Here is a 15,549-nt window from a genome sequence, read left to right as displayed (position 1 = left end):
GTTTTAGTACAGTAAATTTAGGTAGAAGTGCCTTTTGAGCTCCTTAAATGCTAAAGCCCTAAAATGTCTATGGCTGGAACTTTGCACTGCCCCACCCCACCCCCAATAGTTGTAAAAAGAAACAACAACTCTGTGTTATATTCCCCCAAACCAAATGCTGCATTCTATCAATACACATCCATAAAAAACCCATACAAAACCAAACAAAAACCCAAAAACACACAGAAAACACTTCGCATTCAAGTATTCCAATGGCTTGTACCCATATTTGTACAACATTTTGCGGGGGCTGGGTGGGAGGTTCCTATTTTGGGGGTCCTTGCCTTCGCTGCTGGGGCAGGCAGGTGGAGAGGGGAGTGCAAGCAAAGTGTAACATTTTTATGTGTTTTTTTTTTTTTTGGGTATTACTTTTGTTGCAAAGACCCTAACAAGGGTATTGGGTATCAAAAAAAAAAGGGAATGCAAATATTTCATAGATTTCAAGGATACATCTTTCTTATTGCAGCAAAAAAAGGGTTTTTCTCTTACGTTTTTCCTGGGAAAAATTTGTATATTCCTCGTAAATGTCCTTTCCAGGGTACCTTTTGCTTCGACACTCGCCTTAACTTCACTTTTTCGTCTTGTTTTATTTTGTTGCGGATTTGGCTTTTGGTTTTTTGGTCTGCCCTGCCATTGTACGCGTATTGTCGGGTGTATTTGTTGGGGTATTAATCCCATCAGCCAGAAGGATTCCTATTGCAACAAAGCCACCCATAGATAACATTTTGGCTGGCAACTCAATGAAGTGGAAGGGCAGCCAGCCATTCGCCAGACAAACAAACGGGCGAACGACCTTCGTGGCTGTTTGTTTGGGAATTGTGCACAAAGTTGTGATGATCATTCCGAAGGCAATGAAATGAACGCAAATCGCATTAAAAGATACCCAGATACTGTGTCCATCCATTGGCTGGCGGAACAACCTGCCGAGCAGTTGATTCTGTGTCTGAATGTGGAGTCCCCGGCGGTGATCTGTGGAGCATACGATAATTGGTGGTTCAACCTCCGCAACAGATCAGATCAGATCAGATCGGATCGGATCGGGTATCTCCTGAGCACCGAGGAGGCCATGCGTGTGCGGCGCCCCCTCGACCCTCTCCGAAGAAGATCCCACAAAGAGTAATCCGAATAAAACAATTCAATTGCCACTTTTCTAGCCAACGCAACGTGCCACAAATCGAGCTGAGAAAATTGTTGTTTGTTGCAGGGAAATTCCAAAAGATATCTGGGATTGGGTTTCGTTTCGGTTCTCTGCGGTTTGCAAACCAGGAAGTCCATTAGGAAATTCCTTCTTTCATTCAGAAGGGGGGCGGGGGGGTGTGGGTGTGAATGTTGTGCGTGGCCTGAACGTTTGACCAATAATCGGTTGTCCCATTATAATAAATATCAGGCCTAGAAGTCGTTAGAGTGGCAGGGGAAATGATTGCAAGGGCAGCCAAAGGTCAGCCGAAAACCCCCCCAGCATTTAGGCCCCCGAAGAGCTGTAGAGCCCCTCTGAAGATCCATTAAGAGGAAAGAGTATAAAGATGATTCCGTTTATGAACTGAAACTTTTATGGCCCTAAAGAGAGCGGCGGAGTCCCATTAATGCCAGAGAGTGTCATCGCGGAAGGAAATTTGAATAAAACAAGCCAGGAGCCGGCAGCCAGAAGCCCCGAAAGAAAGCCCAAAGTCATGGCTGAAATGTTCCTGTGGGAAGCCCCGACTGGAAAGTATCTGCCACTTCGGCGGGGCATTTAGCTAATCACCTGTGCATGCAACTCCCAATTACAACGCCTATTAATAGCTGAGGCAATTTTCGCGTGTTCAAACCACCGAACGGACGCCTGATTATGAAGATGAAGACATTATGGCAACGCCTGCCTGCCTCTGGAAGGAGGAGGAGGCGGAGGCGGAGGAGGAGGAGGACCAGCTGCAGCTGCTGTTGCGGCGGCTCCATATGGTCATGAGGCCAAGTAGGAGGCAGGCCACAAAAAACACAGACACTGCCGCGGCGAACGGCTCCTCATTTCATGCGCATTTAACTAATCTGTCATCTAATCCGCGTCTCGCATCGCACGCCGGGGCTCAAGGAGCCGCCAAGGCCAAGACTCCACTCCACTCCAATCCGCTCCGCTCCTTCTCCTCCCCCTCTCGAGTGGGGAAAAGAAGCACTATGGCTATGGGAGATTCTCAAACCCCTCGCTTACAGGGTACCAGCGAAACGCATCAGTCTTCGCGCCAATTGAAAGAAGAACTTTAACTCTGATTTTCTTTACACTGCAGCTTCCTCTTGGGGTCTGCGATTACCTTGTCGTCTCGTTTGGAATTACACAAGTGCAATAAAAACAATTAAGTTGTTGCCATAAATTCAAAAGAACAAAAGGCCAGCAGCCGCCAACAGGAAACGTAATTGTAAGAGTTACAATTTTCTAAATAGAAAAGCATTTTGGATGCGCTTGTCACACACACATCCCCCAATGGTCACAGAGATACTCACAGAATCCCTATGGCAACTGGTCTGCAGATCTGCTGGTCTGAGGGGGGGATGGGTTTCGGCTTTCCTGTGTCTCGGGCTACTTTCATTTCACAGACGAGTGCCCGGGCCGGGCCGGGCATTTTTTGCTAGCCTTTTATCAGCTGCCATTGTTTGACCATTTCCCCAATGGAAATGGAGAGCTTCCACAGAAGCAGCGGCAGCCACAGTGGCATCCAGCAGCAGCAGCCGCCTGTAAGATAAGAATCCCTTCCCCCATAGTTCAAGCGGAAGAGATTCGGCTCTGGCCTCCAACCATATGTTGGGGCTGATTTCCCTACGAAACGGAACGAACAGTATGCGATTAAAAGCTGAAAACTATTGAGATTTCTTTGTGGCAACACAAAGATGGGCCCTTGAAACTCGAAGGCTGTGCAAATACATTTCTCTTTTAATTGAAAAGTACTCCAACTGCAACGAGTGGCCTCCTCGCCAATTGATCTTCCATGACCTGCCTGTGGTCTGGGGTTTCCACAATTATCCTACATGTGAAGAACATGTGTTGCATGTCCCCCTGCTCACCTCTTCCCTTCCCCAGAGATCTGCCCAGAGCCTCCGCTTCGACAAAACATCTGCCCAATGCTTGTCTTTTTTTTCTCTGGCCTTCAATTTCTCTGGGTTTTTTTTGGGCTTTGGTGATTAGGCTCCACCCTAAAAGATTTTTACAACTTGCAATTAAACATAAGTTCGTTCCAGGCTTCGTCTTCGTCTTCGCTTCGCTTCGTTCTCCGCCTCATCCCTTCCTCACTGTCGCCGTCGCCGTCGCCGTCGTCGTCTCTGTCGCCGTCTCTTTCTGTATTTCTCTCTATTTATGGCGCTAACATTACTCACAGACGATGGCTGTACTTGAGAGACAAGCAATTACAAAAACAACAAAAACAACAACAACAACAACAACCTTGGCTTTGGCTGAGGCCAGCGCCTCAGCAACGACTTTGGTCCGACTTTGGACAGGGCAGGGCGGGGGGTGCAGGGGCAGGGGCCAGGTCCAACTCCGATTCGGACTGCGACTGCGACTGAGGCTTCGATTGCGGCTTCTCTTTTGGCATTGCGTGTTGCGCATGCGCACTGCGTTTGCTATTTGCTGTTTTTTGTTTGCTTCTTCTTTTGATAGTTTTTTTCTTTCTTCTGATACCCTTTAAGCAGAGGGCATAATGGGTTTGCGAAAGAGAAGGGCGCAATTTTGAGCAAATATATACATAGATATTTATGATTCGGAATCAGCAAAAGTATCGGTATAGAGATTTTATGCATTATATTTCTATGACAAAAAGTTGGGAAGTTTCAAAATTAGACGGCTAAAGCTATCCAAAGATTTGCCTTGCACAAACAAATCGGAACCCACGCGTACATATCACTAGATCATACAGTTTCCCTGGCATTAGCCTGTCATACGAGAAATCTTCTCTGGCTTTGAAGACAATCCAAACGGACCTTATTAATCTCAGTGCTATATGTATTTTTAGTAAATTTTAATTTGTATCTGTCATGGGATATATCGCTTAGGATATATCGCTCTTTGGAAGACAATCCTGGGAGATAATCCTACCAAATATTTATAGCTGTAAATTAAATGAGTTTATTTTATTTTGTGTAATTTTTTGAGAATGTGATTCATTTAATTGAATACTTTATGTAAAATAAAGAACTAAAATGGTAATAATTATAGCAATAATATTTATAATAATTATTTTACTTGTTTTTATTTGAAGTCGTGTCACTTGACCCCGATTATGTTTTATCTTTTTTTAAGATTTTTTTTTTTTTTAATGGGTTGAATAATTAATATTAAATATATTTTCCATGGAAAATATAGTTTTATTTTAGGGTATCTCTAGCTTTGGTTACCCCAAATTTGTAGTTTTTATTTCGTATTTTTTGTGCTTTGCCGCCGGCTGTTAATGTTTGGGCCGCACTTCAATTTGCCATATTTATTTTATGTTTTATTGAAAATAATAGCCGCAAGCCGCCCGAACGACCGAACGACTGAACGCCTGACTGATTGAACGAAAGACTGAATGACTGCTTGACTGATTGAACGAAAAATTGCCTGTCTTAACCCCTTTTGCTTGAACATTTTTAGTAGTAGTAGTATATTTATATAATTTATGGGCTTTAAAAGGTTTTTTTCGGGGGGCTGGCAAATGGGCAATTTAGTTAGGGGGCCTTGAGGGCCCTGTCGGTTCATAAAGCTTGAGGAAGCGCTTGAGGCTTACCTTGAGGATGGACGGATGGATGGATGGACGGATGATCAAAGCCCATCATCAAGAATTCTATGCTAATTCGGAATCATAGACACAGTTTTATCGCATGACGCAATCGGAAAATTATTTTGTTCGAAAGAAAACTTATTAAAAACGATGAGTAAATCGTGTAAGAAAGAGATACCAGACCCAAGTCCATTACTTATTTGCGGGCACTGTGCTGTGTGCTCAATTGCATTTCTCATCTTCTGGCAACCAGTTTTTTATGGCTCCTCTCTGCCCAGGGAGGGCCCTGACCTCCGTCCTCCCCGTACCCCCTCCGACCCATTCGTAAATCTTAATTTATGCTGCGCTTCATTTACTCGCTTGTAGCATAAAACTAATTAAAAAGCCTTGGCGCTTCATAAAACTTAAAGCAAAATGCAAACAAAAAAAAAACAAAAAGACTTTTATTGTCATTAAAAAATTGATAAATTGTTTTTGTGGCTGTGGCTGTGTCTGCGGCGTCATAATTTCTACACGAATAGGAAATGTAATTAATTAAACTTAAGGTTTTGTAGACTCAATTCCCAAGAATTCTGTGGGCCAAAAACCTCTGAGGAGTGCCTCAGAGGACAAGGGATTCCTCATAGATTGATTCATAATTGAATGACTCAATAGAAATTCAATGGCGAGAGTCCCCGAAGAATATATCATATCAATTTGGTAATAATGAAATGATTGCACACATGTGATGCGTGATTACAAGTAATCCATATAATTTCGTGATCAACATGGTCACGATCTCTCAACTATCGAGGAGGCCTATAATCACAGCCCCCAGCAACCCGCAACCCCCGATGCCAGATGCCAGATGAGCTTCGAATCTGAAATCAATTTGTAGCCCCAACAACCGTTAAACAGTTAATGGTTAGTTATAAGTATATTTATGGCTAGAGCACCGGCAACACCTGTAGCACCTGTAGCCCCTGTAGCACCTGTAGCCCCTGAGTGCTGGCATGCCATAGAACGTGGAATAAAACGTACTTAAAGAGTATCTTTTCCATGTGGCTTCGCTTCCGTGTACCGGCTGTAGTTTGATTTATAGAAAAACCTTGTACCCCCGCCCCTACCGCCATATGGCGGCACTTAAAGATGAAGACTGGCTGAAGATAAGCCACAGGCCTGACCAAAAGTGGTCCTAAAGTGACAGCGCATAAAAAGAGAGACCTTTAATGAGATGAAGACCACAAGAAAAATTGTCACAGGAAGAGGAATCTTCTTCGAGGTTCTTTGAGAGTCAGTCATGATCTTCTTCTGGCGATAAATACAGACACGCAAGAGGCCACTTAGGCCAAAAATGTAACATCCAGTGCCGGCCAGCGATCCGAGGAGAAGACGAGCACAAAGATATTCAAACCCAAAGATGCATTTGATAGATTAGGCCACGGCGCAAAAGCCTTTCGTATCGGAGATGCAGCCGTGACAGGCGTTGCATGGATGCTATCGATTACCGATCCAGTGAGATGTGAGATGTGAGACGATGAGACGAGGGGAAACTATTTTTAAATAACCATTGGTGCAGGCAGCACACCGGCACCACCCTAAATGGGCACTCAGTGGACGACGGGCAAAAGGCTAGTAAAAATAGATACAACTACCAGGAGGATAATGAGATGAAAAGCGTGCGGGGCACGATGAAGTTTAGTTGCTCTTTAACGGGTTTATAGTTTTACGTTTTAAGCACATCCTGGAATGGGTCATCAAGTGCTACAGAGAGTTGTGATTCCTTCATCGGCAATCCTAGAAGATTCATTCTTCTCTGCTAGAAAGAAATGATTATCTTCTCGCATTTCCAAGCAATCTTTTTACCAGATTAAGAAAGAGTGACTTGTAGGCCCTCTTTAATCAGCTATAATAATATGCATCTTTCCACATCTCTCAGGCATTTTCCCGCTGGGAATACCAAGCAGCCTGCTGCCCAAAGAAGACATCCATCGGGTACCCGCTTCGTGCATGCAGATGATCCTCTGCGAAGGCCTTATCATCTAAGATTCTGATCAGAATTATTGAAATATTCCAGCCATGGAATCGTCGCCCGGCGAAAGGCCATGCTTCTGATCTATCCATCCGCTGGACGGGTCACTCTTTCGGACTCTGTCGGGGGCTGTCATTAATGGCGCCGCTTGTTTGGCCCACAAACCAACAAAAACGAAAAAGAGGAAAAGAGGCAGCTCCTATGTACAGCTATACGGAATCGAAACGAGTTTTGATTCCTCCGGTTTCCACTCCTCCGAGGGGCCACTTGGCGAGGGGCGAGCGTTTTGTTGTCCACGCCTTTTGGGTGGCGGCATCAAAATTGAACGACTGCTGGCTGGCGCTGGTTTGTGGTGCGGTTCTGGCCAGCAATTTCAGCAGTTTTTAAGTTGGCCAGAAGAAGAAGCAGCCACCGCAATTAGCTGAAGGCGACGCCTGGCCTGGCCTGGCCTGGACTGGCCTGGCCTGGCCTGGCCTGGCATTGCGATGATTTCAAGGTTCGTTGTGGGAATCGAGGGAAAGCTGGGAGAAAACTCTGAGCAGAAGCACATCTCTGAGATGTCTGTCAGTGTTTTACTAGAAACAAATTCGCAATTACTCAATTTATTTTCCCTTTGCCTGTTCAATGCTTTTGGCTCTTTTGGCTAAATTCAATACGATGCCAACCCTAAAGATGCGCCTAACCCTGCCCTCCCGCCGGTCGTTGGCCAATCTGTGTGTTTTCGGGGCCATGGCCTCCCTCTCGGGCCTGGCCTATCTCCACTGGAAGCTCGAGGATCGGGTGCGGCAGGCGGACTACTACCAGCTGGCCATCAAAACCCTGCGCCAGCACGGCGGGGCCGTCCGCCTGCTGGGGGAGCCCATCAAGGAGACGGGCTTCAGTTTGACAAACAACCGGAATACCTGCGACGAGAACAGGGCCCAGCTGGAGGTCGCCGTTCACGGCACCAAGGACAAGGGGACCGTGTTCTTTTGGGCCACGAACAATCGGGAGAAGGGCTGGCTGATCGATCGCCTCGAGCTGGAAACCAAACAGTATCCCAATACGCGCTTTCTGCTCAAGAAGCCCACGGGCCGGGCTCTGCAGGACGTGGGCAACGAGGAGGACGACGAAGAGCACGAACACGCCCACATCGTTGTACCGGAGCCCAAGCCCCTGGGACCACAGATGCCCCAACATCCGGAGCAGCCGTCGCAGCAGGAGCCGCATGCCTTTGACCAGCCAGGGTATCAGGAGGGACCTGTCCAAGGAGGTCCAAACCAACCCAAGACCCTCCATCAGCATCAGGGCCAAGAGCCGGCCCCATACATTCAGACAGCCGATGGCGGAAGGATGAACTAGAAGTCCCTTCAAAAACGCCTACAGATTTAATCAAATTTTCATAAATTTCAACAACTTTCCCTTTGATCTGAGCAATATTATGACTAACTATCTTTAAGATTGAATTATAGAAAAAAAAGCATTTGAACGAAAGTTCTAGATTTCTATATTAAAAGAGGTATCGGGATTCAAAGAGTGCGGGGAACCGGGTCTGAAAGCTACCTTTGTGCCTATTTTCAACTCCTTTAAACTACTTTCCAACAGATCACAATTAAACCCATTTAAAACCCATTTAAAAATGCACTCCCAATGGGAAATTTCAACAAATATATGTGTAAATAAATAGCAATTATAATCCATATGATATTGAGTATAAACACACAATCCTTTGAGCTGCTTTCATGCTCTGCCAATGCAATTTATGGCACACACAAAATACTTATACCCCCTACACGCACTCAAGCAATTACAAAATCCAATTATTTCATGCAGTGCACTTTCGGCCACAGCCAGCAATAAGTAATATTTTTCCCCCCAAAAAGAAAATGGCATCGTAAAAACAAGCATAGGGAGTGCAGAGGGAAATTAGTTTCATGTTTAAGACTTTTTTAATTTACTTGAAAATGATTCTATTGTTATTCAATTGGTCGACAGCCTTTTGGTTCCGTTTTGGTTTCGGTTTCGATTTCGGTTTCGGATTCGCTTGAGTTTGAGTTTCGTTACAATTAATTTTATTTTATATACTTGTGTATAAAACGAATTTGATTCAATTTATCGTGTATATATTTTGCACATCTATTTTTAGACAGTTTTCTTAGCTTCTGTTTGTTTGTTGGCGAAGTGGAAGTCTACGAGTAACATCACGATGCGGTGGATGAGATTTAGAAACAAATAAACCTGCACGTCATCATTGGGTCTGGGCGGGGTTTGGGGCGGGGGGCGGTGGGGACCATGAAAATATTCAGAGCAAAACCCACAAAACGCACCAAACACCGATGGACGAACGAATGGTTTGCTGGGAGATCGCAGTGGGTCAGAAGATATGCCTCTTGATAGCCAGGCATGCGGAAAAACTATACTAAAGAAAATGTATTTGAAAATTAATTCATTTATTTTATGTTTTGTTTACTTAGACAGCGGCCAAGGGAAGTGACAGATTTTGAAATTTTTGACTACAAAAGAAATGTTTTTCGAACAGAAGACAAAAAGACATTTTGACTGGATTGTTTTCATATAGCTTTTGGTATTTTTTCGGTGGATTTATGGAAAGAATAAAAAGGTTTTAATAAGGTCAAAGATACATACATATTTTTGTGATTTATCTAATAATAATCTTTTAAACAGTATCGTTTGAAAATAAACAAAAAAAAATAAATAAATTACTTCCAAAGTGTGTTTTTAAAAGCAACCAACCTATGGGGAGATTCGTGGAAATAACTTAAACTTTTTGAAAACTATGATTATAAATAAATATACATCTAAATAATGACTAAAAAAGGATTGATTTTGCTAAAATGTCTGCCAATTTTGTCAGTCATTAATTGGTTGGATTTGTGGAAAGAACAAAGGGTCTAAAGATATTCGCAAATGCCGACATAAAAGAAAAAAAATATTGGCAAGAAAAAAAAAGGTTTTCGAATAGAAAATAAAGCTACAAAATAAATGTTTTTTTTTGTAATACTTGCATATTTTTTCATTAATTAATTAGACGGATTTATGGAAACCACCGGAAAATTTCCCTGATTTATTTGATAGTTCTTGGCCTGCATTAGATTATACACATTTAAAAAAATATCATCTTGAAATAAATAAGAAATAAATCACTATCAAAGTGTGGTCGAAAAAACACCCAACCCCTTGAAACGTAATTTCCCTGCAAACAATTGTTGGCCCTCGCAATTGTATCGCTTTATTTGGAGGCGCGTTATCGTGGATGCGTGGTAATTAAATTCGTGATTTAAGTAATTTCTTTTTATTTCCACTTTACCGGCACTCCACTCCGGCACTTTTTTGCCGCTGTGGCGGTGGGAATTTCCTTTGCCTCGCAATGTTATTAAAAAGATAATCGCAATCTTAGACATTTTATTTGGTTCTGTTTTTTTTTTTTCGTGGAAATTAAATAGCTAGAGGAGGAGGTGGAGAAGAGGTGGTGGCACTTCTGGTTACCTTGAGAGCTCAACAAGAGACAACCACAAGCGAAAGACAGGAAAGCAACAGCCCAGCCAACAGCAACAACAACAACAACACAAAAGTCAAAAGCAATTAAGCGTTTGTAATACAAACAAGAAAGGAAAGGCCAGTTCTGGGATAGACGATGCTATAGATACTCTACGAGATACATTTTCCAGATGCTTTTGATCGATTCAAGATGTTGCTACTAGAAATACATGGAAATACATTTTTTGAGAAGAAGGAAGGCTAGTTGTTGATCAATTTTTGGCCGGTTTGAGCGGTTTCTGGGGATACAATGCATGCAAACACCTCTTGAAAGCCATCATACCCCTCCCAAGGGTAGCAAAAAGCTGCAGCCCAGGTCAGGCGGCAGTCCGGTAGCGGAGGCACAACTTTTGTTTTGCACAATTACATTTTTCGTCCAAAAAAAGGAAAAAAAAATAAAAGAAATATCTACGTTTGTGCCCCGTACTGTGCATTGTATTTGTAGATTTGTAAAGGTCGTCCGGGGTGGCAGACATTTGCAATTATTTGTGCAGCAAATTGAAGGCGAATGATGATTTTTATGTTTTCATCCGTAAAATGCAAACAATGCCTCCGAATGTTGTCAAAACTATTATGAATATTTAATAAGAGTGGGCGGAAATGGGCGGTTCTATTGTTTGTTTGTGGAGAAACAAAAGAGAGGCGTGTAAAATGTATGAAAAAGATCACTGGGTGAAGAGATTAAAATAACAATCTTCATTAAAATAACAATTATTAAGAACATTTCAATGACTTATTGCCCTCCACATGCGGCAGCCCACATTCGCACTCGTGCTCTTGTGTGTCCAGAAAGAAAGCAAACGAAAAGTCATGTCAAGAGAAATCTGAGAGCAAATGAAGTAAAGGTGTCAAGAACCTTATTGACAGGCAGGCCCCCGGCAGCCAGAGACGCCCACAGACACAGACAGATGGATCTCTCCTGCAGAAAAGCAAAAAAAGAAAAAGGCAAATAAAACAAAAGCAAACCCAGAACGTGACAAACAACAGCGGAGGCTGCAGAAACCATAAACAACAAATAAGCAGCGCAAAAAAAAAAAATAACAGGGAATGATGATTTGTTTTTGCATTTTGACAAATGAGCTACGTGAAAGTTTCGCTCCCCTGAGTCCCTCAGCTGTTCTCAGCAGATCCCACGACAATTGCGATTCAATTTGAGTTTTAATTGGATTTAGCTTGAAATCAAAGCCAACGATTAACACTCTGTATTCAGTTCAAAGTCGAGTGCGAATGGCAAGGCGAATGCCACACGCACGAAACTAGTTTACTTCGAGCAAGCGATAGGTCGACATACTTTCCGCAGTCACTGTCATTGGCATTGGTAAATAGAGCAAAAGCAAACACTGCACTGCTCCCCAAAGGGGGTGGGGGGGGGGGCACGGCAACGGGGTGCTACTTAAGTCGCAGAGAGCATAATTAATGCGCAAACAGGTGGAGGCAGCAGGAGCGAGGCTGGAGGTCTGTGCCACTGCGACTCTGTGTGCTGCAAGTGGTTTTCTCTTTAATTATGGCTTTGACTTGAATTGGCATTGAAAGCGATCAATTAGACTTAATATTAATGCATTTTTGGAATGTGCGTAATGGCAAGCCATTTAAAACAATCGATTTTTATGGAGCATATCGATGTTTAATGGGAATTTTGATGGAAATACCGATCGTATATATGATATATGATGGAAAATTGTATTTATTATATTGAAATTATGTGATTTCTTTAGATATTAACTCCAGTCGTTCAATACTATCTACAATCGATGTTTTTTCGATATTAAAATCGATATTTCATTAATGTTTTCCTTGCAGTTATTTAAAGGGATATTTGAGCTGATCCAAAGAATGATTTTTCTTAAGAAGGTAAGTACACATTTTGAAGATTTTTACGATATGATACGATAGCTCTTTAAAGATTTTAATTTCCTCTAACCTGGCATTCTTGTACGAGTAGTATAAGATTTATGTGTAGTGGCTCTATAATTTCCTGCTTAAGTTTATTGATATTTCCCTCTATCTCGGAGTATTTCTGTGTGTATCGATCCATCTATCTGTAACGACTTTTTGCCTTCTGCCAACACTTTCCTCTGCTGGAATCCAGAGCATTCGAAAGTCGTTATATACTCGCCCCCCTCCCTGGCCTTATGCTGCGAGTATCCCATTTCTAACTCTTCCACTTTACGTTTACGTTTTACGGCGGCCCAGAAACTCATTTGCAGCTGACACCAACAGCAGCAGCAGCAGCAGTCAGCAGTCAGCGATGTGGCAGTCAGCCAGTTGTTGAGTTGCAATATCGAGCCACGGGAACGGGATGGTTGGATGGATGGATGGAATAGATGGCATGGCTGGAGGATGAATGGAGGTAGCAACTGCCTAGAGCCATGGTCAATATCAGACTCTTCCACCTCCTCCTCCTCCTCCGATGTCGCATCGTTCGTGGCCCTGTCTCCATGCCAATGCGGTGCCAGAGACAGAAAGACAGCAGCAGCAAAAAATAATACAGAAAATGAGCAGTGGAAAACGTGTGCCACAAAATGTCACTCTCATTCGACGATGATGATGATAATCATGCCAACGAGTGCGACGGAGAAGGGGGCAGCGGGGCTGGTTATGGGGGATGGGGGTTGGGGGATGGGATGCCAACTTGGCCAATTGCATTTATGTTGGATAATGACGAATGTCAGCGGCACACGCTAATTAAGGTTAATGAAAACGACAAACAGACACAACAAAACGAATGCCAATAACGCCGATGCCCGCAGGCGATGCAATGATTAACGAGGACAAACGACAAACTAAAAATGGCATAGCCAAAGCCGGTCTTGATACAGGCAATAGTTATGGCCAGATTATGTATATAAATCTTGTGTCTAGCGGAAATTTGCATGGCATAATGGAAAACTTTGCAAAAGCCAGAAGTTTTTCCTTTTTGTATTTGCATGCCCAGCATCTGAGGAGGTTATGATGTATCTGAGATAGAAGATATATACCATATATTCCGTTCTTAGGAGCACCACCAGCGGGAAAAGCCTTTGACGTGTAGAAATCTATGATTTTACAGCGAAGAAGAATGTTTAAGGGTCCTCTTTCGTCCTCCCCCAACCACAATTTAAAATATATAGCTCTGAATGCGCTGCCATGTCATAAAAGTACTCTCTGGAAGAGTTCCCAGAATATTTTGTAGATGCTTCATTGCCGTCGAATACCCATTAGTCACAACAAAACAAAACCCTGCCCAAAGGGGTATTCCCCAGTCGGGTTTTTCGCCTATACTCGCATGTGGGGGCACATTCCTACTGGTTTTTTTTTGTTTTTTTTTATAGCACGTTCCACACCACGACACCCGTCCGTGTCGCTCCACATAAATCAGATCTGCTCGCATTGTAGTGTCTTGTCTCCCCGTCCGTCACTAACTAAATGAGTCATTTCATTTCGCGAAAAGCGTCCAAAGCGAAAGGAAAAGTCAGGCCGAGTCAGACCGAGTCAGACGGCGCAGCGTGGTGGCCTTTGAAGTTTTCCTTTCGCTCGTCTTGGCTCATTAAAACTCACTTGAGTGGCAGAGCAGGAGCCAAGGAGTATTATGCGCAGCGTGAGGGGGGAGGGGGAGATGAAAATCTTGGGCAATTAAATGGTTGAAAAGAAATGGCCAAGAACATCTTAAGATGAGCGATGAGTGGGCGGGAGCATTTACCTGATTTATTTTGCTAATTGCTGGAAGAGAAAGATAGAAAAAATAATTTGAATTAATAAAAGGGGATTTCAAGAGAATTGGCCAACACATTACGTACTATATTATTTTATTATTACGCATGAGTAATTCATTAAAAAACTGCACTAATTCACTAAAATATATTTAAATAGTCTATTAAAAAATGCCACATATATTATATTTTATATATTATATTTATATATATTTGACCTAATAAAGGGGGATTTAAAGAGCATTGGAGAAAATAATACGTTTGAGTAATTCATTAAAAAAGTGAAATGTCAGTAAAATATACTTAAATAGTCGAATAAAAAATACCCCATAAAATGTATAGTATTAAATTTATATTTTATATATTACATTTACATATATTTGAATTATAAATTATTTTAAATTATGTATAAATATTTATTATATAATTCTATTCTATTACGTTTGAGTAATTCATTTAAAAAGTGCTAAAATTTCAGTAAAATATATAAATATTCAAATATAATATTCCACATAATCCATATGAAATATAAATATTTTATACACCCCTAAAATATATTAATTTTCTAATAATTTCGTGCGCCAACCCCCGGCTCACTCGCTTCGCTGACGTCGATATGAGTAAAATATCAGAAACGACGACGACACAAATATTTTTATAGAATGGAGATTTAATATGAAACATTTAATATGGATAGTCGCTAAAAAATGTAAAATTCGAAGCTTTATGGATTTTATTGGGTACCAGTGACTCTATAAAGATTCCCCTACGAGGTTTCTTAACAGAATCCTTAAATATTTCATAAACTATACAACAAATGCCTCCATATTCTTCACTTTTAATTTGTGGACCAGAATGACTTGCAATTGTTCTTCGAAGGCGCCTTTGCAGCTTCTTTGGTTATGAAAATCTCCCTAGTGGAACATCTTCAGCCCCAAGAAGCAGTGCAAAAGACAACGACAGAAAGTTATATTAAAAAATGGATGAAATTTTTAGTTGCATTTGCAGTATTCAAAAATGAATGCGCTGCAAAGGGGAGCCCCGGGTGGAGCACCGGCGACGGGAAACAAAGGAGAGCGCATGAAGAGCAGAGCAAAGAAGTCAAAGCGACCCCAAGATGAGCACTCTGTTCGTCTCCCTCTCTCTGGCGCTCTCTGGGTCCCTTTCTAATGCAGTCTGCGTCTCACCGACGATGCCCCCAGGGACATACACATTCTGACTCTGCCCCGAAGGACGCACAGTGCGACTCTGCCCCGAAGGACGCACCCTCTGACTCTGGCTCCAAAAGCAGTTAACATTTAGCAGATGTGTCCGCTGGACGATAAAATGTACAGTTTGAAGTTGCTTGTAGCTTGCACTCGTAAAAACTACGTTGAACTGGAGTTTTGTGGCAAATTTGGATAAGTTTTAAGTGCGACAAGCTGTTAAAACACCTAAAAACCTTTAAAAAAGGAACAATATTGCGGGAAATACTACAAGTTTGGGTGGATTTGTTGCTTTGAAAAGTAGTAAATATACAAATAGGAGGGAAAAAGGAAAATACATAGAAAGA

General features: G+C 42.4%; 2 protein-coding genes across 7 annotated transcripts in view; one reads left to right on the top strand and one right to left on the bottom strand.

Annotated features, from left to right (window-relative positions):
• Positions 1-15,549, bottom strand: part of LOC4818067 (beta-1,4-glucuronyltransferase 1) — a 57,849-nt gene that overhangs the window by 16,578 nt on the left and 25,722 nt on the right. For 3 of the 6 annotated variants that reach the window (XM_015179805.2, XM_015179801.2, XM_015179803.2), the window contains exon 3: positions 13,988-14,007. The exons of the other annotated variants lie outside the window; for them this stretch is intronic. The gene's annotated coding sequence lies outside the window, so the exon portion shown is untranslated. The remainder of the gene's footprint in view (positions 1-13,987; positions 14,008-15,549) is intronic. 6 annotated transcript variants of the gene reach the window in all.
• On the top strand, positions 7,327-8,244 carry LOC4817922 (uncharacterized). The gene has a single exon (XM_001357187.4). It carries the CDS (start codon positions 7,396-7,398, stop codon positions 8,110-8,112), a length of 717 nt encoding a protein of 238 aa, XP_001357223.4. The 5' UTR covers positions 7,327-7,395; the 3' UTR covers positions 8,113-8,244.

The sequence above is a fragment of the Drosophila pseudoobscura genome, chromosome 4, assembly GCF_009870125.1.
Source record: "Drosophila pseudoobscura strain MV-25-SWS-2005 chromosome 4, UCI_Dpse_MV25, whole genome shotgun sequence".
Lineage (NCBI taxonomy): Eukaryota > Metazoa > Arthropoda > Insecta > Diptera > Drosophilidae > Drosophila > Drosophila pseudoobscura.
Note: the sequence above shows the minus strand (reverse complement) of the source record. Positions and strands in the feature narration are given on the sequence as shown.